The sequence below is a fragment of the Carcharhinus amblyrhynchos genome, chromosome 1 (assembly GCF_965287045.1).
Source record: "Carcharhinus amblyrhynchos chromosome 1, sCarAmb.v2.hapA, whole genome shotgun sequence".
Classification (NCBI taxonomy): Eukaryota; Metazoa; Chordata; class Chondrichthyes; order Carcharhiniformes; family Carcharhinidae; genus Carcharhinus; species Carcharhinus amblyrhynchos.
The window spans coordinates 23,348,617-23,375,965 of NC_137324.1; the positions used below are offsets into that span (position 1 = coordinate 23,348,617).

Here is a 27,349-nt window from a genome sequence, read left to right on the forward strand (position 1 = left end):
GATCATAATATGATTGGATTTTACATCCAGTCTGAGGGAGCCAAGAGTGTGCCGAAGACTAGTGTATTAACCATAAATAAGGGAATTATGAGGGCAAGAAACGAGAGCTAGCTGAAGTGAACTGACAAATGAGGTTAAGAGATAGGGTCAATCGACATACAGCAGCAGATGTATAACGGGATATTTCCGAACACACAGAATAAATACATTCTGATGAGAAAGAAACATTATAAGGGAAGGATCCCCCATCCTTGGGTAACTTAAAAGGCTAAAAATAGTAACAACTCATGTTGTGCAAAGACAGGTGGTAGGTCAGAAGATTGGACAGAATATAAAGAACAACAAGTGATAAGATGAATAAGAAGGAGGAATTAGAGGATGAGAGAAAGATTGCTAAAAATATAAGGACAGTTAGTAAGAATTTCTATACATATATAAATAAGGTGAGTAAATAAAGTGAGTGTTGTCCCAGAGTAAGTATGCCCAGGGAATTGATAATGGAAAGTAGATGCATTGAACAGATGTTTTACATTGGTCTTCACTGTAGAGGATACAATAACATTCCAGAAATAGCTGTAAATCAGGAAATGGAAGGAATCACTAGGGAAGTGGTATTGAACAAATTGTTGGGGCTGCAGATTGACAAATCCCTGGGTCTGGATGGACTTTATCTTAAGGTCTTGAAAGAAGTGGCTAGTTGATGTGAGATAGTTGATGCATTGGTTTTAATTTTCCAAATCAATTTGTTTGTTTAAAAATAGAAGGAAACAATGAGCAGGAAACTGCAGGCCAGTTGGCTGAGGATTTATCAATGGGAACATGTTAGAAGCTATTATTACGGATGTTATAGCAGGGCTAAAGAAGTCATTCTATTTAACCCTTAGTTTATAGTTGGGAGAAGACTTTGTTTTGAAGTAATTGCATTTAGAAGCTGGGACTTGAAAGTTAAAGCAATTGACAGTGAGAAGAAATCGTAAGCCAGTTGAGGCAGAGGAAACTGAAAGGGGTTGGTTTGAAATCATGACAGGAATTACTACTACTAAAAGTGAAGTGAAAACTCATCTATAAAAATTACTTGAGGAAATTCTGAGAAAGAATCCACAAACCACAAAGTTGTGTGCTAATGAGACCATTGTAGCTTCAAATGTACTTGATCATCCATATTAATCTAAAACCTGTGTGTGTTTGTTAGGGTAAGGAGAGAGTAAAGGAGTATTGTAATATAATCCATTTCTTTCATGTTTAATAAATGTTTTCCTTTGGTAAAACTAATAAGCAGTCCGGTGACTCCAACTTGTCCGTGTTTGATAAAATAAAGTTAAAAGTTACAGTCTTTGAGTTGGGGTTCAGTTCTGGGATCTTGCCATCCGGTTATAACACCACATGGCATTGTAACAAAATGCATGTTCTTTTCTTAATGCTGGTTTTGTTTGCGATCTTCTCTATCTCTTTGTTAGATATTCAAAGAGAAGAGGAAAAGGTCAAAAGATCTGTGAAAGATGCTGCAAAGAAGGGCCAAAAGGACGTGTGCACTATATTAGCGAAAGAAATTGTGCGGTCAAGAAAAGCCGTGAGCAAACTGTATGCATCAAAAGCCCAAATGAACTCCGTCCTTATGAGCATGAAGAACCAATTGTGTAAGTAGTTGGTATTGGTCCTAATACCGTCTGTTGAAATTCGTGTGATCACTGCTGTGGACCCATTCCAGTCAGGGGCTGATTTAAGGCTGGCAAAGCTCACTTGCCATTCAACCCAAGCTGGATTGGACATTAGCTATTAAATTCTCAAGTAATTTAATTTTTACACTTGTTTGTTGTTTGTTTTTACGTTTTAAAATTAGCTGTAGTTCACCCCATTCAGTGAAACAAACATGCCTGAGTGCTTTGAATTTATCACTGATGATTTTATTTGCTGGTTATAATTTTGCCCTGGTTTCCAAATTAAGCCCTGTCAGCATCCCAAAATGACAAGGCTTGAAATATCAGGCGACAGTAATCTTAATTGAAGCCTCTAAATGAAAATATTAAAGGCAGCCTTGACTTAAGTCTGTGCCTTTTCTGGAATCGTAACTAAACTCAAAGCAGTTGAATTATGGTGAAGAGCGTAGACCTTTCAAACCATTTCAGTAGAGGGGCAGCTTTAACCAGATTAAAATAGGTAAAATTTTGAAAAGTCTTTCTGGATTTGAAACACAAAGCATAACCTCTTGTGGCTCCAGTGTACATTACTGTGTGTGGACAGGCAAAGACTTGTGTGGTTCACGCTACTCTAGACTTAGCTTTTAATCCTATATCATAAGGCAGAGGCTTGAGTTATTAGTGTAATAAAAGATACATTAGCAATTCTAGTTCAATTTTAACAGGATTTTTATATAAGTTAGATGAGTTGTAACTTTGTGATTTGCTGAAATAAGTCAAACATAATCAAAAGAGATGAACTCCAGAAGTGAGGTGAAAGTGACTGCCTTTGACATCAAGGCATCATTTGACCAAGTGTAGCATCAAGGAGTCCCAGCAAACTGGAGTCGGTGGAAATCTGGGGGAAATTTTTTACAATGATTGGAGTTATTCCTAGCACCAGGGAAAATAGTTACAGTTGTTGGAGGTCAACCATCTCAGTTCCAGGATATTGATGGAGGAGTTCCTCCTAGGCTAGCTGTTTTATCAATGATCTCCCCTCCACCATAAGGTCGGAAGCTGGGATGTTCACTGATGGTTGCACAGTGTTCAGCACCATTTCCGACTTCTCAGCTACTGAAGAGGTCCCGTGTCCATATGCTGTAAGACCTGGACAATATTTGTGGCTGATAAGTAACTTTCAGAGTCATAGAGGTTTTCAGCATACAACAGGCACTTCGGTCTAACTTGTCCATGCTGCCCTTTTTTTAAAACCCCTAAGCTAATCCCAATTGCCCACATTTAGCCTATAGCCCTCTATACCCATCGTACCCATGTAACTGTCTAACTGCTTATTAAAAGACAAAATTGTACCCGCCTCACTACAACCTCTGGCAGCTTGTTCCAGACACTCATAAGAACATAAGAAATAGGAGCAGGAGTAGGCCATCCAGCCCTTTGAGCCTGCCCCGCCATTCAATAAGATCATGGCTGATCTGTCGCTGCTCAGTTGCCCCTCTGGATCCTTTTGTATCTCTCCTTTCTCACCTTAAACCAATGCTCTCTAGTTTTAACTCCCCTACCTTTGGGAAAAGATATTGACTTTCTAGTTGATTTGTACCCCTCATTTCTTATAAACCTCTATAAGATCATCCCTCAGCCATCTGTGCTCCAGAGAAAAATGTCCCAGTCTATCCAACCTTTCCTTATAACTCAAACCATCAAGTCACGGTAGCATTCTAATAAATCTTTTCTGCACTCTTTCTAGTTTAATAATATCCTTCTATAATAGGATGACCAGAACTGTACACAGTATTCCAAGTGTGGTCTTACCAATATCTTGTACAACTTCAACAAGACATCCCAATTCCTGTACTCAGTGTTCTGCCCATGAAATCAAGCATGCTGAATGCCTTTTTCACCACTCTGTCCACCTGTAACTCCACTTTCAAGGAGCTATGAACATGTATCCCTAGATCTCTTTGTTCTGTAACTATCCCTAATGCCCTACCATTAACTGAGTAAGTCCTGCCCTGGTTCAGTTTACCAAAATGCATCACCTCGCATTTATCTAAATTAAACTCCATCTACCATTCATCAGCCCACTGGCCCAGTTGATCAAGATCCCGTTGCAGTTGGGGATAACTTTCTTTGTTGTCCACTATGCCACCAATCTTGGTGTCATCTGCAAACTTACTAACCATGCCTCCTATATTCTCATCCAAATCATTAATATAAATGACAAATAACATTGGACCCAGCACTGATCCCTGAGACACACCGCTGGTCACAGGCCTTCAGTTTGAAAATTAAACTCTGGTTTCTGTTAAGAAGCCAATTTTGTATCTACTTAGATACCTCATCTTGGATCCTGTGAGATTTAACCTTATACAACAATCTACCATGTGGTACCTTGTCAAAGGCCTTGCTAAAGTCCATGTAGACAACATCAACTGCACTGCCCTCATTTACCTTCTTGGTTACTCCTTCAAACAACTCAATCAAATTTGTGAGACATGATCTTCCACTCATAAAACCATGCTGATTGTCCCTAATCAGTCCTTGCTTCTCTAAATGCTTGTAGATCCCGTCTCTCAAAATACTTTCCAACAACATACCCACAATAGATATGAGGCTTACTGGCCTGTAGTTCCCAGGCTTTTCCTGCAGCCCTTTTTAAACAAAGACACAACATTTCCCATCCTCCAGTCTTCAGGCACTTGTGGCTATCCATAATTCAAATATCTCTGCTAGAGGACCTGCAATTTCCACTTTAGCCTCCTACAATGTCCTGGGATACACTTCATTAGGTCCCAGGGATTTATCTATCTGAATGCACGAAGCATTCGGAATAAAGTGGATGAGCTGGTGGCGCAGATCGACACAAATGGATACGATCTGGTGGCCATTACAGAGACGTGGCTGCAAGGTGACAGGGACTGGGAGATGAATGTACAGGGCTATCAAGTGTTTAGGAAGGATAGGCAGGAGGAAAGAGGGGGTGGCGTAGCTCTGCTGATTAAGGATAGTATCAAGGTGGTAGCAAGGGATGATATCGGAGCCAAAGAGCAGAACGTGGAATCGTTGTGGGTGGAGATTAGGAACAGCAAAGGGAGGAAGACGCTGGTGGGTGTCGTCTATAGGCCCCCGAATAATGATCTGGAGGTGGGGCGGGCTGTTAACACGCAAATAAGTGCGGCGTGCAGGAATGGGACGGCAGTAGTTATGGGAGATTTCAATCTGCATATTGATTGGTCGACCCATGTTGGACGAGGTGGGCTCGAGGAGGAGTTCTTGGAATGCTGCCGGGATAATTTCCTTGAACAGTGTGTGTTGGAGCCGACGAGGGAGCGAGCTATCTTGGATCTGGTGCTATGTAATGAGGCGGGTAGAATTAGGGACCTTGCGGTGAAGGATCCTCTTGGAGAGAGTGATCATTGTATGGTGGAGTTTCTGGTGCAGATGGAGGAGGAGAAAGTGGGTTCCCGGACACGCGTCCTTTGTTTGAATAGAGGGGAGTATGGTAGGATGAGAGAAGAATTGGCGAATGTGGACTGGGGGAGTGCGTTGGAAGGTAGGTCTGCTGAGGAGCAGTGGAGGATCTTTAAGGAGATCTTTCTTGGTGCTCAGCAGAAATTTATTCCGATGGTTAAAAAGGACAGTAGGAAGAGAGGTAATAAGCCGTGGATAACGAAGGAGGTGAAGGAAAGTGTTAAATTAAAAGCGGAGGAATTTAGAGTAGCTAAGAGTAGTGGGCGAGAAGAGGATTGGGAAAGGTTTAAATGTCAACAAAGATTGACAAAGAAGTTGATAAAGGAGGGTAGGAGAAGCTATGAGGCTGGGCTAGCACTTAATATAAAAAAGGATAGCAAGAGTTTTTATAAATATATAAAAAGGAAGAGGCTGGCTAGGGTGAATGTTGGTCCTTTAGAGGATGAGAAAGGGGAGCTAGTGGTAGGGGATGGGGATATGGCTAAGGTCTTGAATAACTTTTTTGTTTCTGTCTTCACGGAGGAGGACGTGAATAATTTGCCGGGTGTTAGCGATGGAAAGGTGGTAGGACTGGGGGGTCTTAATGACATTACTGTTACTAGAGAGGTGGTGCTCGACAGACTGGAGGGGCTGATTGTGGACAAGTCCCCAGGACCGGATGGAATGCATCCGAGGGTTCTGAAAGAAATGGCGGAGGTGATAGTGGATGCCTTGGTGGTTATTTTCCAGACGTCGCTGGATTCCGGGGAAGTGCCGGAAGATTGGAAAACGGCTAAAGTTACGCCGTTGTTTAAGAAGGGTGCCAGGCAAAAGGCGGGGAATTATAGGCCGGTTAGTTTAACGTCTGTGGTAGGTAAAATGTTAGAATCCGTCATTAAGGAGGAAATTGCGAGGCATCTTGAAGGGAATTGCTTGATAGGGCGGACGCAACACGGTTTCATTAAAGGGAAGTCGTGTCTGACAAATTTACTGGAGTTCTATGAGGATGTGTCTAGGGCAGTGGATAGAGGAGAGCCGGTGGATGTGGTCTTTCTGGATTTTCAGAAGGCGTTTGACAAGGTACCTCACAAGAGGTTATTGCAGAAGGTCAGGGGACATGGAGTTGGGGGTAGGGTGTTAGCGTGGATAGAGGATTGGTTGTCAAATAGGAGGCAGAGAGTGGGGGTCAATGGGTGCTATTCGGATTGGCGGTTGGTGACTAGTGGGGTGCCCCAGGGGTCGGTGCTGGGGCCTCAGCTATTTACCATTTATATAGATGATCTGGAGGAGGGAACCGAGTGCAGGGTGTCGAAATTTGCTGATGACACCAAGATTGGGGAAAGGCAAATTGTGCGGAGGGTGTGGAGAGTCTGCAGAAGGATCTAGATAGGCTGGGCGAATGGGCCAGGAAATGGCAAATGGAATTTAATGTTGGCAAGTGTGAGGTGGTCCACTTTGGTAGGAATAATGGTAGGAAGGACTATTACTTACGTGGCGAAAAACTGCAGCAGGCGACGGTGCAGAGGGACCTCGGGGTCCTTGTGCATGAGTCGCAAAAACCCAGCTTGCAGGTGCAGCAGGTGGTCAGGAAGGCAAATGGGATGCTGGCCTTCATAGCGAGGGGGATTGAATATAAAAGTAGGGAGGTCTTGCTGCAGCTGTATAGGGCATTGGTGAGGCCGCAGCTGGAGTACTGTGTGCAGTTTTGGGCGCCGCACCTGCGCAAGGATATTTTGGCCCTGGAGGGAGTGCAGAGGAGGTTTACTAGGCTGATACCGGAGTTGAGGGGATTGAGCTATGAGGAGAGGCTGAATAAACTAGGCTTGTACTCGTTAGAGTTTAGAAGAATGAGGGGAGATCTCATTGAGACGTATAAGATGATGAATGGGATGGATAGGATAGAGGTGGAGAGACTCTTCCCGCTCAAAAAAGACAGTAGGACTAGGGGGCACAGCCTCAAGATAAAGGGGAGGCGGTTTAGAACGGAGTTGAGGAGGAACTTCTTCACTCAAAGGGTGGTGAATCTCTGGAATTCTCTGCCCGTTGAAGTGGTGGAGGCTGCCTCGCTAAATATTTTTAAGAAGCGGGTTGATGGGTTCTTGATAAGAGAGGGGATTAAGGGTTATGGGGAGAGGGCGGGAAAGTGGAACTGAGCCACAACAGATCAGCCATGATCTTATTGAATGGCGGGGCAGGCTCGAAGGGCTAGATGGCCTACTCCTGCTCCTATTTCTTATGTTCTTATGTTCTTATCTACTTGATGCACTTTAAGAATTCGAGCACCTCTTTCTCTGCAATATGTACACACCTCAAGAGATCACTATTTATTTCCCCAAGTTCCCTAACATCCATGTTTTTCTCAACAGTAAATACTGATGAGAAATATTCATTTAGGATCTCACCCATCTCTTATGGATCCGCACATAGATGATCTTGTTGATCCTTAAGAGGCCCTACGCGCTCCCTAGTTACTCTTTTGCCCTTTATGTATTTGTAGAAGCTCTTTGGATTCTCCTTTGCCTTATCTGTCAAAACAATCTCATGTCCACTTTTTGCCCTCCTGATTTCTCTCTTAACTCTCTTAATTTGTGCCGCACAAGCACCATTCCCAATACAAGAGAGCTTATTTTGACATACATTGGCATTAGCTTTGTTGATACCCTGGGTGAATGGATGTTTTTTTAATATATATTTGAGAGGTTATATATTTAATATATATTAGAGATAATGTTGTTCTGTGAAGAAGGCTGTGTGTATGTGATTTAATCAGGCTGGGAAATGATTAATGGAGACATTGTAAGTGGAAGATTTGAGGGAAAGAACTGAAGGTGCTAGATGCATGCATTTGTAATGAGACTTGCCTGGTCAAGAGAATTATAAGTAAGTAGATTAGGTTTAGAAATTTGCTTCGAAAGATACCTATGGATCTGCTGTTTTCAGCTGTTAATTTTCGAAGGGAAGTAAGAGGTTTTTACAGTTTGCAACTGTTTCATAAGTAATCAAGGGGAGGTTGTTAAATTTGATGTTGGCCAAAAGCAGGGACCACAGGAAAATATGAAATATTTTTATATTTTTGAAGAGTTCAAAGAAGAGGATGATGGAATCATAGGTGTAAAGCAAAAGAAATATTATTTAAGGAAAGATGTTGAGAGCTTAGTATTGGCTGTGTGAGAAAGACCTGCTGGAAACTACTTTGGGTTGAGGAAAGGTATACTTTGAATCATCCATCCAGTTAGCCAGAAAAGCCTAAAGGCTGCACAAAGCAATCTTGATGCAAAGTTTTGGACTTCTAAAGCAGAGTGAAAGAGAGAAGTGAGAGGTTGTGTGGTAGGCCTCACTAAAGTGACAGTGGCATTGCCTTTGGTGTAATATTACTGGATTTTTATAGTTAAACATGTAGGTGGTATTTATTTGTGGTCTGGCCAAGTAGTGAGTCTTTTCAAGCAAGCGTTTTGTAAAACTAATTTTAACGTTGTAACTGTAATCTTGCGTGCATAAGTTTTCTTTTCCTCCTGTTACCATTGTTTTTAATATTCCAAAAGAGTTACTGGATTTTGTGCTGCTGAGATCAGCACTTTTTCTTCTCATTTTCAGAGCACAGAAAAGGTTTCCCTTTGGGATTTGTTGGCTCAGCAATAAACATTGTACTGTAGTCATAACTATCAACATCCCGGGGTTTGCCATCAATCAGAAACTGAAATGTAACAGCCACATAAATATCGTGGCTACAAAAGCAGTTCAGAGGCTAGGAATTCTGGTACAAATAACTCATCTCCTGACTCCCCAAAGCTTGATAACCATCTGCAAGACACAACTTACAAGTGTGGTGAAATACTCTCCACTTGCCTGGATGAGTGCAGCTCCAACAACGCAAGAAGCAAAGCATCCTATCTGTTACCTGATATATTCACTCCCTCCACCACTGACGCACAATGATAGGGTGTATTATTTACAAGGTCCACTGCAGCAACTCACCAAAGGTCCTTTGACAGCATCCTCCAAATGTGCGACCTGTACCACCTGGGGCAGCAGATGCATGAGAACATCACTATCCACAAGTTCCTCTCCAGCCTTGCACCATTTTGACTTGGAAATATATTGCCGTTTCTTCACTGTCGTTGAGTCAAAATCCTGAAGCTCCCTCCCTTACATCACTGTGTGTGTACCTACACCAAATGGACTGCAACAGTTCAAGACGGCTGCTTCTCCAGGGCAGTTGGGGATGGGCGGTGGCCTAGGAAACGACGATACCCAATTAATTTTAAAAAGTCCACACATGCAGTGTTTAAATACATATATAATCTAGTCTTAATGCTTTAACAAGCATTTCCTGTACTGTGGGGAGCTCCGGAATAACAAAATACTGTACAATGTTTTCCAAAATATCACCTTAGCTTATTTTATAAGAAAATAACCAATTCAGAATTTCAGTGAATAAATCGGAAAGCACTGAAATATTGTAAGCAGAAATATAACATGGTTAACTGTTCATAAACATGGAGCAAGTGACTTTAAAATTACTACTCACATCCAAGTACTACCCAAATGGTTTCAAATTTGTCCCAGAATGAAAATGTGGAGTGTTTTATAAGTTTTCAATGGAATTTAAGAAAACGATAACTTCTGACAGAATATAGTTTTTGTTACAAGTAATCTTGACAGCCAAATTATCCTAATCCCCTCTCATAGAGCTCTGCTCTCTGATGATCCAACTGTCTATCCTGACAGCAGCTTATATCTGATTTATATTGTTTTGCTCTGGGGATTATATTCTCATATTGTTGATTACAAATGGTTGTTCCCTGGTCTCATGACAGAAGCCCATTCATTGACAGAAGCATGATATTATGATGGGCTTGATGGGCTGAATGGCCTCCTGCACTGTAGAACATAGAACGTTACAGTGCAATACAGGCCATTTGGCCCTCGATGTTGCGCCGACTTGTGAAACCAATCTAAAGCCCATTTACACTATTCCGATATCATCCATACGTTTATCCAGTGACCATTTAAATGTCCTTAATGTTGGCAAGTCCACTACTGCTGCAAGCTGGACATTCCATGCCCTTACTACTCACTGAATAAAGAACCTACCTCTGACATCTGTCTTATATCTATCATCCCTCAATTTAAAGCTATGTCCCCTCATGCTAGCCATCTCCATCCAGCAAAAAGGCTCTCACTGTCCACCCTATCTAATCCTTTGATCATCTTGTATGCCTCTGTTAAGTCATCTCTTAACCTTCTTCTCTCTAACGAAAACAGCCTCAAGTCCCTCAGCCTTTCCTCGTAAGACCTTCCCATCATACCAGGCAACATCCTGGTAAATCTCCTGTGCACCCTTTCCAATGCTTCCACGTCCTTCCTATAATGCGGCAACCAGAACTGTATGCAATATTCCAAGTGCAGCCACACCAGAATTTTGTACAGCTGTAACATGACTTCATGGCTGTGAAACTCAATCCCTCTACCACTAAAAGCCAACACACCTTATGCCTTCTTAACAACCCTATCAACCAATGTGCCAACTTTCAGCGAGCTATGCACAGGGACACCAAGATTTCTCTGCTCATCCATGCTACCAAGTATCTTACATTAGCTCAGTACTCTGTATTCTTGTTACTCCTTCCTAAGTGAATCACCCCACACTTTTCCACATGAAATTCCATTTTCCACCGTTCAGCCCAGCTCTGCAGCTTATCTATGTCCCTCCACAACCTGCAACATCCTTCTGCACTGTCCACAACTCCACCAACTTTAGTGTCATCTGCAAATTTACTAACCCATCCCTCTACACTCTCATGCGGGTCATTTATAAAAATGACAAACAGCAGTGGCTCCGAAACAGGTCCTTGTGGTATTCCACTAGTAACTGAACTCCAGGATGAATATTTCCCATCAACCACCACCCTCTGTCTTCTTGCAACTAGCCAATTTCTGATTCAAACTGCTAAATCACTCTCAATCCCATGCCTCTGTATCTTCTGCAATAGCTTACTGTGAAGAACCTTATCAGACGCTTTACTGAAATCCATATACACTACATCAGCTGCTTTACCCTCATCCACCTCTTTGGTCACCTTCTCAAAGAACTCAATAACGTTTGTGAGGCATGACCTACCCTTCACAAAACCATGTTGACTATCGCTAATCAAATTATTCTTTTCTAGGTGATTATAAATCCTATCTCTTATAATCCATTCCAAAACTTTGCCCACAACAGAAGTAAAGCTCACTGGTCTATAATTACCAGGTTTGTGTCTACTCCCCTCCTTAAACAAGGGGACAACATTTGCTATCCTCCAGTCTTCTGGCACTATTCCTGTAGACAATGACGACATAAAGATCAAAGCCAAAGGCTCTGCAATCTCCTCCCTAGCCTCCCAGAGAATCCTAGGATAAATCCCATCTGGCCCAGGGGACTTATCTATTTTCACACTTTCCAAAATTGCTAACACCTCTTCCTTATGAACCTCAATCCCGTCTAGCCTAATAGCCTGTATCTCAGTATTCTCCTCGACAACATTGTCTTTTTCCTGTGTGAACACTGATGAAAAATATTCATTTAGTGCCTCTCCTATCTCTTCAGACTCCACGCACAACTTCCCACTATTGTCCTTGACTGGCCCTAATCTTACCCTAGTTATTCTTTTGTTCCTGATATACCTATATAAAGTTTTAGGGTATTCTTTGATCCTACCTGCCAAAGACCTCTCATGTCCTCTCCTGGATCTTAGCTCTTTCTTTAGGTCCTTTCTGGCTAGCTTGTAACTCTCAAGCGCCCTCACTGAGCCTTCATGTCTCATCTTGACATAAGTCTCCCTCTTTCTCTTCACGAGATTCAACTTCTTTAGTAAACCTCGGTTCCCTCGCTCGACCACTTCCTCCCTGCCTGCGCTGTAGCTGTTCCTTGAACAAGCTCCACATTTCAATTGTGTCCATCCCCTGCAGTTTCCTCCCACATCCTATGCATCCTAAATCTCACCTAATGGCATCGTAATTTCCTTTCCCTCAGCTCCTTTTGCCCTGCGGCATATACCTATCCCTTTCTATCGCTAAAGTAAACGTAACCGAGTTGTGGTCACTATCACCAAAGTGTTCACTTACCTCCAAATCTAACACCTGGCCTGGTTCATTACCTAGTACCAAATCCAATACGGCCTCGCCTCTTGTGTCAGGAAGATGAGATGTAGGGGATTCTATGATTGCAGAACTAGCTAAAACAAGCAATGCGAAGAGCATCTACTGCCTCTGTGAACCAGGCACTAGAAGTACTAGTTCCCCTTTCAACTAGGAGATAGAATACATCAAAACTGGGTGAGGAGGCAGTGTGTTTGTGAAGGAGCCAATTTCCACTCAAGTAGCTTTTGGTGAAGTAGCAACCAAGCCAGTTTATTGTGCTTGAACCAAAATTTCACAATTGTTGCTGAAGGTTTACTTTTCAAAGAAATATTTACTCAGTAATTGCATTTTAATGTGAAAATTCACATTTCCCAGAGGAGCATACCTCTGATATCTTGCAGAAATGCATGTAGAATTAAGGGGCTGGAGAGTAGCATACAGAAGGACTTGCATCATTTCACATTTGCTGCTGAGAGCACAAAGATCTGATATGTAAATTGAATCCCATTTCTAAAATGGTGTCGAACTGTACACAGCTATTTACATGGATAAGATGAGTATAGAGGGATATGGGCCAAATGCGAGCAATTAGGATTAGTTTAGGGCTTAAACAAAAGGGCAGCATGGACAAGTTGGGCCAAAGGGCCTGTTTCCATGCTGTAAACCTCAATGACTCAATCTGTATTTGGATGTTGATAAATTATGTAAACATGCAAAACTATGTCTGAGGTATGAGATGACCCATGTAACATTTGGAAAAGAGCATCTCCAATATTTTTGAACAAAACTGTACAGTACAGAACATATTTAATGATTGGAAACAAAAACACAAGGTCAGCATCTGTAACAGCTCTCCTGGCTCTCTTTCCTCACAGTTTTGTCTTACATGTCCAGTTATTTTGCCCCCCTCCCTGCTCCCTCCCCTAATATGAGAGCAGAACTCTACCTTCTCACTTTTTGAACTGAACTGGGCCAAGTTCTCTGAGCACATTGTTGACTCCTTTGCTGTGAAATTTATTTTAAGAGCTACCACATGTTTGGGCCCAGCATTCGTTTAAATTATTTGTATGTAGATTGGACTAATGTGATGATTACCTTTGCTGGTGCTTTTCTGAAACTTCCTTAAATCATTGTGCAATGATCATATTACTGTAGATTTCTCCTACCCTCAGTTTTCAACTTCTTATCCTGCTCTTCTCTTCACAGCTTTATCGAGGGTCACTGGTTCCTTAGAGAAGAGCACAGAGGTGATGAAAGCCATGCAAAGTTTAGTAAAAGTCCCTGAAATTCAAGCTACCATGAGAGATCTGTCCAAAGAAATGATGAAGGTGAGACAGAAACCAGGTTCCAGCTTTTAAAGTTGCAGCTGTATGGAGCCATCATGTTTTAAGGTGGAACGTGTGTCAAACATGCTGCCTGATTCTTGTCATTAAAATACAGACCTATTCCTTACAGAAGGAATGTGTATCAGGACATCCTGATGATCAGATTGATGATTGAACAGACTTGTGTGATCCTAGTAGGAATCAGGAGATAATGATCATCAGCTCCTGCCTGAGAGCTGTGGGAGGTGAGGCGTGAGGTATGGTGGTGAGGCAATTGTACAGGGCATTGGTGAGGCCACACCTGGAGTATTGTATGCAGTTTTGGAGTCTTTATCTAAGGAAGGATGTCCTTGCTATGGAGGGACTGCAGCAAAGATTTACCAGGCTGATTGCTGGGATGGTAGGCCTGTTGTATGAGGAGAGACCGTAAGCCAGTTAGGATTGTGCTCATTGGGGTTTCGAAAAGTGAGAGGGAACCTCATAGAAACTTCTAAAATTCTGACAGGGTTAGACAGGGTAGATTCAGAAGGAATGTTCCTGATGGTGGGGAATCCAAAACTAGGGGTCATAGTTTGAAGATAAGGGGTAAACCTTTCAGAATTGAGATGAGGAGAAATTTCTTCACCCAGAGGATAATGAATGCATGGAATTCACTACCAAAACATGGTGTGATTCCAAAAAGAAATTAGATATCGTTCTTGGGGTTAAAGGGATCAAGGGATATGGGGGGAATATCGAATTTGATGATCAGCCGTGATCATTATGAATGGCAGAACAGGCTCAAAGGGCTGAATGGCCTGCTCCCATTTTCTGTGTTCTTATGCATTCCACTGCCTCAGGTGTCAAGATCAAACTTGTGACCTAATGGTGTGTGTAAACACATGCTGCACTGGATTGCTGCAATATCTTGCTGTTATTTTTCCCTTCTAAAAGACTATTCAACCATTGAAGATATAAACTGTATCTTTCTCATGGCAGCAGGATTTTGGCAATCCCACTATAGAGGAGGCAGCACCATGATCAGTGGATGGTAGATTGGAGGAGATAAAAATTGCAGAAGCTGCATGTAATGTTTTGTTGCCCTACCTAAGATTAACCAATTCAACAAAGAATGCAGATTAAAACTGGTTTATTTGGCACAGCTGTTCGGTAGATTAATTTATAGAATTAAAAGTGCAGGGGAGAGTCAATGATCCCTTCTCACCCTTCTGGCTAAGATCAAGCTCAAAATAGGTGCAATGTCTTTTCTTGTCTTTCAATTCATTGGGAATAAAAAAGACCATAATGACCATGAAACTGTGTTGATTGTTCTAAAAATCCACGTGGTTCACTAATGTCCTTTAGGGAAGGAAACCGGTCATCCTTTCCTGGTCTGGCCTGCATGTGACTCCAGAGCCACAGCAATGTGGTTGACTCTTAATTGTTCCTCAGGGATGGGCAATAAATGCTGGCCCAGCCAGTAACGCTCACATCCCCTGAACAAACAAAAAAAGCTTGGATCTTGTTATTAAGTTTATTTATTAGTGTCACATGTAGGTTTACATTATTGCTGCAATGAAGTTACTGTGAAAATTCCCTTTGTTTCTCTTGTCGGGACAATGAATTGGATTCATTTTGATTGTTGTTTTTGGAGCAAGCAAAGAGATGGATTCGGGTCTTCATGTGCACTCTTGAGTATTGGCTTTGTAACTTTAAGAGTGGAGTAAAACAAAATGTTTAAAAGCTGCTGGAAATCTCAATCAGAAAGTAAATGCTGTAAGAGACTGACTAGATCAGTCAGCATCTTCTGGAGGGAGGAGATGAAATGTTTCAGATGTAGATGGTCTATAAGAACTGTAAACAAGGTTTTTAGTGCCTTTATCAGTCTCAGTTGTAAATGCACCTAGTTTGGGGGCGTTTAAGAGATCCGTGGATAGGTTTATGGATGAAAAGGGATTGGTTTAGGTTAGAGGGTCATTGTTTTTTAACTGGTCGGCGCAACATCGTGGGCCGAAGGGCCTGTTCTGCGCTGTAATGTTCTGTGTTCTGTGTGTTCATACTTACTGCTGTTGCAGATTATTTCAAAGATCAGTTCAATAACTTGTTTTTTTGTGACAAGAAGATGATGTTGGTACATAATGGGATAATTAACCTACTTTTACATAATTAATGCTGTTTTACATTCCCAGGCAGGGATTATTGAGGAGATGCTGGAAGATACTTTTGAAAGCATGGAAGATGAGGAAGAAATGGAAGAAGCAGCAGAGATGGAAATTGATCGAATACTTTTTGAGGTTACTGCGGGTAAGCTAAAGTCAATGTGTGTGTTTAAAATCTTAGAGTCATAGAGGTTTACAGTATGGAAACACGCCCTTCGGCCCAACTTGCCCATGCCGTCCTTTTTGTTAAACCCCTAAACTAATCCCAATTGCCCGCATTTGGCCCATATTCCTCTATACCCATCGTACCCATGTAACTATCTAAATGCTTTTTAAGAGATAAAATTGTACCCGCCTCCACGACTACCTCTGGCAGCTTGTTCCAGACCCTCTCCACCTTCTGTGTGAAAAAAATTGCCCCTCTGGACACTTTTGTATCTCTCTCACATTAAACCTATGTCCTCTGGTTTTAGACTCCCCTACCTTTGGGAAAAGATATTGACTATCTATCTTGTCTATGCCCCTCATTATTTTATAGACCTCTACAAGGTCACCCCTCAGCTTCCTACACTTCAGAAGAAAAGTCCCAGTCTATTCGGCCTCTCCTTATAACTCAATCAAGTCCCGGTAGCATCCTAGTAAATCTTTTCTGCACTCTTTCTAGTTTTGCACACGGTATTCCAAGTGTGGCCTTACTAGTGTCTTGTACAACTTTAACAAGATGTCAAAACTCCTGTGTTTAATGTTCTGAGCAATGAAACCAAGCATTCCGAATGCCTTCTTCACCACTCTGTCCACCTGTGACTCCACTTTCAAGGAACTATGAACATGTACCCCTAGATCTCTTTGTTCTGTAACTCTCCTCAATGCCCTACCATTCTTTTTAGAATCATAGAACCCTACAGTGCAGAAAGAGGCCCTTCAGCACATTGAGTCTGCACCGAACACAATCCCACCCACCAATCTTGGTGTCATCTGCAAATTTACTAACCATGCCCCCTACATTGTCATCATTTTGTTCTGTGACACTGAATCTCTTCAAGATTATTTATGAATGTAATTCCCAGAAATGAGTTCCCTCTGCCGGTAATGTTTTGGGACAATAATTAGAAAAGGGAACAATTTTCTGCAGTCCCCATCCCTTCTTTATTATCATTGTATAATAGAAATGTCATTTAATGAGAGGGAAGCAATTCGACAGGTCAGATTAGTATGGAGGGTGAGAACCTTCAAGTAGAATACCCCTGTCTGCTGTGTAATTAATATATTAAGGGTTAAAGTTTAAAGACGAAACAGGATTGCTTTAGAGCTGCCTAGCTGTGACCCAACACTTTACATCTGAGGATTGTCAACTGGTTGTTAAGCTGAAATCAGTGGGAAATCGATGTGCAATCTGGATTAGGATTTTACAGAATTCAGTAGTATCGCTGGGAGTTTGTGTTCAGCATCCTGTACAGAGCAGGATGCTGACCCTGGTAATGACTGCTGATATGTCAATTGAGCAACTCTTTGGACAATGCAGTATGAATTGTTGGGAGTCCTGGAATATACAGAATTGCAATCTGACCACCTATGGTGAGAGAGGAATGAGTTTGCCTGCCTTATTTCTATTTTTTAATATATAGCAGTGGTGGGCTAGTACTTGCCTTTGACACAAATACAAAAAGTGTTGGAAATGTTTATTGGATCAGATAGCATCTGTGGAATGGGAAACAGTTAATGTTTCACGTCAGTAACCTTCCATCCAATCTCGACCTGTTGACGCCTTTTGTTGCATTTACTTTTGCAGGTGCTCTTGGGAAAGCTCCCAGCAAAGTCACAGACGCTCTTCCAGAACCAGAGCTTGAAGGGGCTGCAGCTGCATCTGATGAGGGCGAGGCTGAGGAAGATATTGAAGAGATGCAGTCACGACTCGCTGCCCTGCGCAGCTGATCTGTGTAAATAGCCCGGCTGTACGGTTCCCATTTCACAATCTTACTCCACAGGGACATCATTCTGTTGCACTTAACAAATTCGCCCCCTCCTTTCTGTTCAGTGTAATTTTGTTTTACCAAATACCAAAGTAAACATTTCTTGTCCTTGTGAAAGGTAGGTGCAGTTAAATTTGTACAGATGGATAAAGTTTCCCAAGAGAAACGTAGATTGCACTTGTGAATGTTACTCCTCTCTTTACTTTAAAATCATCTCTGTCTAGCCACTTTACCAGTTTATTAGTCAGCATAATAATTAAATTAACATTGTAGTATAAAGTGCACTTCCTGGGCATATAATGAAGTTTGGGTTTTAATCTTTGTCAAGAGCATATGGTTGAAACATGTTTTTATCTTTTCCTGTTACCGCCTGACAGCAACATTAACGAACCTGTCTAAATGTTCAAGCCTTCTTTTTTCCACAAGAATAGTGTATGAAAAGACATTTTGTCTATGTGGCCTTATTTAACTCAACAGTACATAAGCATTTTTTAAAAATCTTACCACTATTAATAGCGACTTGTGGGAAATGTCCAAAATGCCTGATAAATGAAGTTGAGCATAATTGTAGTTTTGAGCTGCAAATGAGTTCCACAGTTGATATAGTCATCAATACAGGGGTTATGTTTTTGTTTATCTAAATCAAGTTATTAACTATTTTTGCCATACTTGGCTTTAATGGTGACATTAAGTATTAAGTCACCCAAAGTTTTGGGATTACTTTGAGTTCTTTGTCTTTGATCACTGAAATTCCTTTAAAGCTTCTTGACTTCAATTGTCAAACAACCCCAAATAGTACTGGAGAAGCAAACTACTACGGATGCTGGAAATCTGAGTTGAAAACAGTAAATGCTGGAAATTCTCAATAGGTCCAGCAGCATCTCTGGGAGAAACTCAGGGTTAACATTTTGACTCTGTTTTCTTTCGTTAGAACAGTTCTGGTTTTGTGTTGGGTTTTAATTTGGAGGTAGGCCACTGTTGGTGTAACACTAATCTCACTGGTAAGTAAGCCCTTTACAAACGACACCATCCATCTATTCATGGTCATCTAACATTTTCCGATTTATTTTCTCTCCTTGGAGACAATGCACCTACTTTTTTTTGTTGTGTGTGGCTGATTTAAGTATGTGGGTCCTTTTATTGCTTTTTGCGCATCTGTGAGGGAACGCTGGTTGCAGAATCTTCTGTAGATAAATTGTAGGGAACTACCGATACTGACATATAAGTGCAACTGTGGGTTTGTTCAATTTGAGGAATGAAAGCAAATATAGCCTTTCAAGACCACAGGACATCTCACTTTACAATTAATTAAGTACTTGTTGATAGTGGTCACCCTTGTAATGTCAGAATAGTTACTTTTTCCACTTAGTAGCGCAACTTGTTTTAAAGAACAACTATTTGGGTGACTGTTTTGCTTTGATATATATTTGTGAATGGATTGTGGCTTTTGGATTAGCAGATTGTAGACACATTTCTCATTGACACAGATTCTTAAAATTGGACAGGAATTTTGACTTATGACTTATTTTGGATCATATGCTGTAATTTAATTTAGTAATTCCAGTGATGGTTAATCTCAAATTTACTGACAAACTTCCGGAATCATTCTGTACCATAATCTGTTTTTGACAGAACGAGTCAATTGCCTCTTTCTTCATGTTGAAGTAATACAGAAGTAGGATTGACTGCAGTGACACACTTCATGTGGGCACTCCAAATTATGTTGAAAGTATGAATTCATTATACTGCACTTCAGGTTACATTGCAGTTTAACACTCACTAATGTGGTCCTAATTATGCAGTGTCTTGATTAACATAACCATTTAAGGATGGAAGCAAAGGAGATTAGAAACACGTCCATGATCTAGTTCAAATCTGCTCAAATGGTTTTGTGGCTTATTAGTATCATATAGCTTAATGACAGTTTTTTGTGATGTAATAGATTCATAACCTCTGTAGCAACTTAATAAAGGATTTGGTTTATACATGTTAACATCGTGAAATGTTGTAATGCTTTGGGAAAGCTGACAACTTTTGTAAAGCTTTTCACCCTGCTGCCTCATGAACAAGCCAGAATGTGAATATAAGAATGATGAATTGACTTATCTAAAGTATTTCAGATTTGGCCTAACCAGTGTTTTGTACACGTCCATTATTATAGCCACTGTTTTTATATTCAATACATCGTCCAATAAAGGAAAAACATTCCATATGCTTTCTTGACCACCTTGCTCACCTGTCCTGCCACCTTCAAGGACCTGTGGACATGCACTCCAAGATCTCCCACTTCCTCAATATCTTCCCAACTTTAAACATTCCCTTGTTTTGTTCTCCCCAAATGTATCACCTCACGCTTCTTTGGGTTGAATTCCATTTGCCACTTCTCTGCACTTCAACCTCGCTACTGGTATGCTGGAGTCGATGGCAATTCATTTCGCCAATGATTACAAGACCAATTTTTGTGTCATTTGCAAATTTCTAAATCATGTCACTCCAAGTCTAACATGATGTATACAACAAACAGCAGATGTTTCACGTTATAATAACTGTGGTTGTGTGAAAATTAGAAGCTTCTGATTCTGTGATTTATCTGTAGCAGCTTGAACTTTGGGATTCAGAGCAAAATGCACTTAGCTTTTCGGTGACAATAAATGTAGGTGAAGATTTCAAGAATTATAAAAGCAAATACTAGTTACCTAATAAATGTATCTAATGCATATTGTCAATGAACCATTAGGGAAATTGAATAATTGGTGTTTTCTGGCACTTTCCCAGAAATGTGGATTAATGTCACTCGTATATCTACCCAAGCAGCTCCTTTTTAGAGAACTCTGCTGGAAGACACTTGCATGGAGGGAAGAAGAAACATTACTAAGACACACTCAAGGCCTTCCTGAAGTTGCTTGACATAGACGCAACCATCTGGGAAACACTGGCACAAAACCACCCTACCTGATGCTGCCTCATTCACATTCTTTACTCAGAGGGAGTAAGGGCGTGGAATGCCCTGCCTGCAGCAGTTGTGGACTTGCATCCAGTATCAAAATGACCGATGGTGTTGAGGTCCTCATGATGATGATGGACGAACAACAACAGTATGCTTTGTATAGCGTGCAAGAAACAATATTTTTTCACAGTATACAAATACATGTGACAAATCAAAAAATCAGATTTGAATGCAGTAAACAAGACACTTTGTTGACTGTTGCCCTTGCGCAGTGTTGATATATTCTGCTACTTTGAACAGTTTTTTTTATCAGTATAATAAGTGATACACGTGAAGCAATTGCAAATGAGGTACACACTGATGGCACATAACATTGGGATAGTTTCCTCGAACAGTGTGTGTTGGAGCCGACAAGGGAGCGAGCTATCTTGGATCTGGTGTTACGTAATGAGGCGGGTAGAATTAGGGACCTTGTGGTGAAGGATCCTCTTGGGAAGAGTGATCATTGTATGGTGGAGTTTCTGATGCAGATGGAGGAGGAGAAAGTGGGTTCCCAGACATGTGTCCTTTGTTTGAACAGAGGGGAGTATGGTAGGATGAGAGAGGAATTGGCAAATGTTGATTGGGGGAGTGCGTTGGAAGGTAGGTCTGCTGAGGAACAGTAGAGGATCTTTAAGGAGATCTTTCTTAGTGCTCAGCAGAAATTTATTCCGATGGTTAAAAAGGATCGTAGGAGGAGAGATAATCAGCCGTGGATAACGAAGGAGGTAAAGGAAAGTGTTAAATTAAAAGCGGATGTGTTTAGAGTAGCTAAGAGTAGTGGGCGAGAAGAGGATTGGGAGAGGTTTAAATGTCAACAAAGAATGACAAAGAAGTTGATAAAGAAGGGTAGGATAAACTATGAAGCTGGGCTAGCGCTTAATATAAAAAAGGATAGCAAGAGTTTTTATAAATACATAAAAAGGAAGAGGCTGGCTAGGGTGAATGTTGGACCCTTAGAGGATGAGAGGGGGGACTTAGTGGTAGGGGATGGGGAAATGGCTGAGGCCCTGAATAACTTTTTTGTTTTGGTCTTCACGGAGGAGGACGTGAATAATTTGCCGGGTGTTAGCGATGGAAAGACGGTAGGGGTGGAGGGCCTGAATGACATTATTGTTACTAGAGAGGCGGTGCTCGACAGACTGGAGGGAACTGATTGTGGACAAGACCCCAGGACCGGATGGAATGCATCCGAGGTTCCTGAAAGAAATGGCAGAGGTGATAGTGGATGCCGGAAGATTGGAAAACGGCTAATGTTACGCCGTTGTTTAAGAAGGGTGGCAGGCAAAAGGAGGGGAATTATAGGCCGGTTAGTTTAACGTCTGTTGTAGGAAAAATGTTAGAATCCATGATCAAGGAGAAAATAGTGAGGCATCTTGAGAATTGTTTGGTAGAGCAGACGCAGCACGGTTTCGTTAAGGGGAAGTCGTGTCTGACGAATTTATTGGAGTTCTATGAGGATGTGTCTAGGGCGGTGGATAGAGGAGAGCCGGTGGATGTGGTGTTTCTTGATTTTCAGAAGGCGTTTGACAAGGTGCCTCACAAGAGGTTATTACAGAAGGTCAGGGGGCATGGAGTTGGGGGTAGGGTGTTAGCGTGGATAGAGGATTAGCTGTCAAATAGGAGGCAGGGAGTGGGGGGTCAATGGGTGCTATTCGGATTGGCGGTTGGTGACTAGTGGAGTGCCCCAGGGGTCGGTGCTGGGGCCTCAGCTATTTACCATTTATATAGATGATCTGGAGGAGGGAACCGAGTGTATGGTGTCGAAATTTGCTGATGACACCAAGATTGGTGGAACGGCAAATTGTGCGGAGGGTGTGGAGAGTCTGCAGAAGGATCTAGATAGGCTGGGCGAATGGGCCAGGAACTGGCAAATGGAATTTAATGTTGGCAAATGTGAGGTTGTCCACTTTGGTAGGAATAATGGTAGGAAGGACTATTACTTACGTGGCGAAAAACTGCAGCATGCGAAGGTGCAGAGGGACCTCGGGGTCCTTGTGCATGAGTCGCAAAAACCCAGCCTGCAGGTGCAGCAGGTGGTCAGGAAGGCAAATGGGATGCTGGCCTTCATAGCGAGGGGAATGAGGGGAGATCTCATTGAGACGTATAAGATGTTGAATGGGATGGATAGGATAGAGGTGTAGAGGCTCTTCCCGCTCAAAGGACAGTAGGACTAGAGGGCACAGCCTCAAATAAAGGGGGGAACGGTTTAGAACAGAGTTGAGGAAGAACTTCTTCACTCAAAAGGGTGGTGAATCTCTGGAATTCTCTGCCCGTTGAAGTGGTGGAGGCTGCCTCGCTCAATATTTTTAAGACACGGGTTGATAGGTTTTTGATAGGCAAGGGGATTAAGGGTTATGGGGAGCAGGCGGGAATGTGGAACTGAGCCACGACAGATCAGCCATGATCTTATTGAATGGCAGGGTAGGCTGGAGGGGCTAGATGGCCTACTCCTGCTCCTATTTCTTATTGACAGAGCTGTGTATTCCCTCTGCTTTGTTTTTACCATTTACAGTTGATTGTTCTATTAACCTACAAATGATTTAAGCATTTTCTATAATGCATTACAAAATACTCAGCACATAATCAATCTTATTCATGGGTTATGGTTAGTCAACAAGCCCAATTTCAATCTTGCAGCCCATTGAAATTGAGGGGGGGGCCACTCATGTGGCCCATGCACTAACCTAGGTTGCCCATTACTGAGGCTCCAAGGCCGTATTACATACAAAAGGAAGAGGTGGCACAGTGGTTAGTACTGTTGCCTAACAGCAACAGGGAACCGAGTTAGATTCCCAGCTTGGAATCTGCACGTTCTCCCCAATTCTGGGTTTCCTCCCACAGTCTGAAAGACGTACTGATTAGGTGCATTGGCTATGCTAAATTGCCCCTCAGGTGCCAGAGTGTGGCAACTAGGGGAATTTCACAGTAACTTCATTGTTGTGTTAATGTAAGCCTGCATGTGACACGTACAAATATTTGCCATTTATTCATTGAAGGACCTTTAGGAAATTGTTAGGAGTGATGCTGGGATTCTTCGGTTCTGTTACAGTGAACGGAGATTTGCAGCCTGCCAAATTTTCCGTTCTTGCTGCTGCCGGAGTAAATGGCTGGAGCATTCCGACCAGTATGTCGAGGAAGATTTGTACGTTAGCACCAGTTAGATAGATTGATACATTCCCAGATGTACACATCTAGTCCAGAACTTCTAGACATGCAGCTGAAGTATTCCTGGAGCCTGTGTGTGATCCCAGAAGGGTGGCTAAAAACAGAAAGTGCTGACAAGGAAGCAGAGCTCTAACTTGTCACTGAGCAGCACTGTCAGGGGAAGGTCAAATTTCCTCACAATGACATTGGTGCCTGTAAAACAAGGACACTGCTGATGTAATAGCTGCACTGATAATAAGGAGAATGCTGACATGCTGATGTACAGTTGTTATTTCTATGAAGTGTAGGGCAGGCTTGTGCTTAAACTCTTTAACAACAATTAACTTGATAAGCAGCAGTACTTTGAACACAGTCAATTCAATAAAACAACAACACAAAAGGAGGGATTAATGGGTTTAAGGAGCTAGAAATGTCAAAATCATTACCAATTTCTGTTCTCTGAAGAAACGGGAGCAGCTGTTACATTCAGACATTGTTGAAGTCAAAATGTTGAATAGGGCAGGTTGTAAATTAGCAGGTCCAAAGAGGCGCTGTCACTCGACAGCCTCTCACCTGACCAGACCTTCCCTTTTGTTCATTCCTCTTCTTTTTCCCTGTCTATGTGCTTAAAAAAAAGATGCAAATCTTAACATCTTCCAGTTCTGATGAAAGATTAGGAATTGTTTCCCCTCACAAATTACTGCGGTTTCTGTTTTCATTAACTTGTAGCTAATCATACGAAATTGAACAAGTAACAGCAACTCCTTCCATTCTTGGGTTTGAATTAATTGGCAATCATCATACTTCCCAGCTTGACACTTTCTGCATGAATATGAAGGTCACATCAAATGTCTTAGGAATGAGAAACCATTTGAACAAAAAGTATTTTTTTCCTGTCCAAAACACAGCAAGGAAAATATATCTCCTGGCTACTTTATAATTTTTTTTCAAATGGATAAAGGCTTTATTCTGACCTCTGACTAGCCTTAACTCATACCAGAAGACGTTGTGTAATGACCCATGTATGGCAAAAAAAAATCCACATTTCAAAAAACTGCAACCTTTACCTTTCTACAGCACAGGCTCGAAGGGATGTAAACACAAAATATTGTTTTAAATTTCAAGTTTTCCAAGAGTGGGATGGAGCAGGGAGTCAGTGTAGCTCAATGAGGATTGTAGAGGGCAATTATGGAATGAGGAGTGAAGCAATGTGGGAAAGGGTAAAGTTTTTTTTTAAATGGAGTAAGGTACTCCACATAAGACATAGCAGCAGAAGTAGGCCACTCAGCCCATTGAGTCTGCTCCACTATTCAATCATGGCTGATACTTTTCTCATCCCCATTCTCCTGCCTTTTCTGCACATGGGGGGCTGGCCAAGGTTCTGTACAACTGAAACAATTTCCTGCACCTCAAAATAAAGGCTCAATATTCTATGAATCTGTCTGGTCATTAGTCATTTTTGCACAAGGACACACAAAACTCTTTGCTTTAGAAACATAGGAGTAAGAGGAGGGCCATTTGGCCCTTCGAGCCTGCTCCACCATTCAGTACGATCATGGCTGATTGTCCACCTCCATAGCTTCATCCTGCTTTCTCCCTGTTACCTCTGATCCCATTTGCCCCAAGTGCTATATCCAGCTGCCTCTTGAATACATTCAATGTTTGGCATCAACTACTTTCTGTGCTAATGAACTCCACAGGCTCACCACTCTTTGGGTGAAGAAATGTTTCCTCACCTCCGTCCTAAATGGTCTACCCCAAATCCTCAGACTGTGACCGGCCTCTGGTTCTGGACATGCGCACCATCAGGGGTGGCCACCTGCATCCTCCCTGAGCTTTGACAAAGAGTCAACTGGACTCAAAATGTCAGCTGTTTTCTCTCCTTTCCTGCTGAGATTTTCCAGCATTTTCTCTTTTGGCTCCCTGCATTTACCCCAGTTCCATGTCCCTTCACCTTAAAAAAGAAAATTCTGGAGTTATCCTTCTCAGATTCAAAGTGGATGACCTCACATTCCATCTGCCAGCGTTCAGTCCACTCAGCAGGGCACCACTCCCTGGCACTTCCACACCTGTCTTTCTCCTGAAAATATCAAAATCACCCGAACAGTGTTATACGGAGCGTTTATTTTTTTCTGCATCAGAAGCACGTGAGATTTCATTAAACCTTTCCACCGCATTATAAATATATGTGGTCAGCCAGGGAAAGGGGACATTCTAACCTAACCACTTCCTTTTGATCAGTGCTTCATTTACAGAAACTTCTATCCAAAACAGGATACAAATAAAACCCTGGCCTACATGCGTCTCTAGAGCCACTGTAATGTGGCTGACTCCCAACTGCCCTCAGGCAACTAGGGATGGGCAATAGATGCTGGTCAGCCAGTGATGCTCATGCCCCATGAATGAATTGAAAAAAATTAGAAGTTGTGTTGGGTCTCAGAAATATTTAGTGTTTTTTTAGAAAATCATTATCTGGTGTATAAATGCATTGCACACAATCTGTAAACAATTCTACTGATTAAATTGTCATTTTCCAGAACTCAAACTTCTGTATTTAAACCACGCAGAAAATGTACAAAGCAAACAAACCAACAGAATACATTAAACATTCAAGTATAGATCCTGAGTAATCAAAATTCTTAATACAATGAATTTCCTTTATCTTCTGACAGATTTTCTATTCTTAAAAACAAAAGCAGCTTGGATAGAATCCTCTCAATTTTACAGCTGCAAGTAAGTCTCAAAACAAACAAAACTTTTGCTTATTGATTAGTACATCAGCTCTGTTTACAAGACTGAAAAAATTTAAGTTCAACTTTTCAGCAACAAGTATATTTAAAAAAAAAACAGTAGTCAGGATGAAAGTTAGAGTCAAGTATCACATCTTTAACTAGGCAAAACAAACACAGCTCAAACTGCAGATTAGTTTGGACCCGTGAATTTCTAGGAGGTAAACTTATGGAGGAAAAAAAAAGGACAATTTTTGTAGTGCTGGTTTTTCCAACAATTCAATAATGTGTGATATAATTTTGAAAAATTACCTGTAGACATGACGCACAGCTGGTATAGTGCAGCAGCAAATGCCTTCTCTATTTCAAATACATATCTAAGCAAACTAGCTTATTAATAAGCTTTGAAGAAGAAAAACAAATCAAGTCACTTCAAAACTTAGCTTTGTAAATGTGTTAAGGCATGAGAAGGCATCCCCACAAATCAAATAAGGTCATTTTTTCTGCCTCACTGATGTAAAGTATTGAATCACTTACTTCACAACTGGAAATTAAATTTAAACAATCCCAATTCTGTACATACTTTATTCATGGATGATTGTATATTTTCCAAGTTGTTTAGCTACATTTAACCCCAGTAAAAGGCCTCCACCTCAAGTATTTACAAAAAGAATGTGATAAAGTATTTACACAAAAAATGTAAGAAGATGGTTACATGATGACTCTCGGAATTGCCTGTGTGTGGATAGCTGAATGCCAAAACTAAATGGGTGTTGAATATTGTGCACCATTGGTTTAGCAGGTTAAAGGAGCAGCAACCACTGATGACTGAAAAGGCAGTAAAA

General features: G+C 41.5%; 1 protein-coding gene across 1 annotated transcript in view; it reads left to right on the forward strand.

The window, feature by feature from the left end:
* chmp3 (charged multivesicular body protein 3) overlaps positions 1 to 19,635 on the forward strand; it is a 34,117-nt gene extending 14,482 nt beyond the window's left edge. The window contains exons 3-6 of the mRNA XM_080197716.1: positions 1,458 to 1,637; positions 13,416 to 13,537; positions 15,703 to 15,817; positions 17,462 to 19,635. Of these exons, the coding sequence (XP_080053842.1) occupies positions 1,458 to 1,637; positions 13,416 to 13,537; positions 15,703 to 15,817; positions 17,462 to 17,604 (560 nt within the window). The 3' untranslated portion in view covers positions 17,605 to 19,635. The remainder of the gene's footprint in view (positions 1 to 1,457; positions 1,638 to 13,415; positions 13,538 to 15,702; positions 15,818 to 17,461) is intronic.
* The last annotated feature ends 7,714 nt before the right edge of the window (positions 19,636 to 27,349 follow it).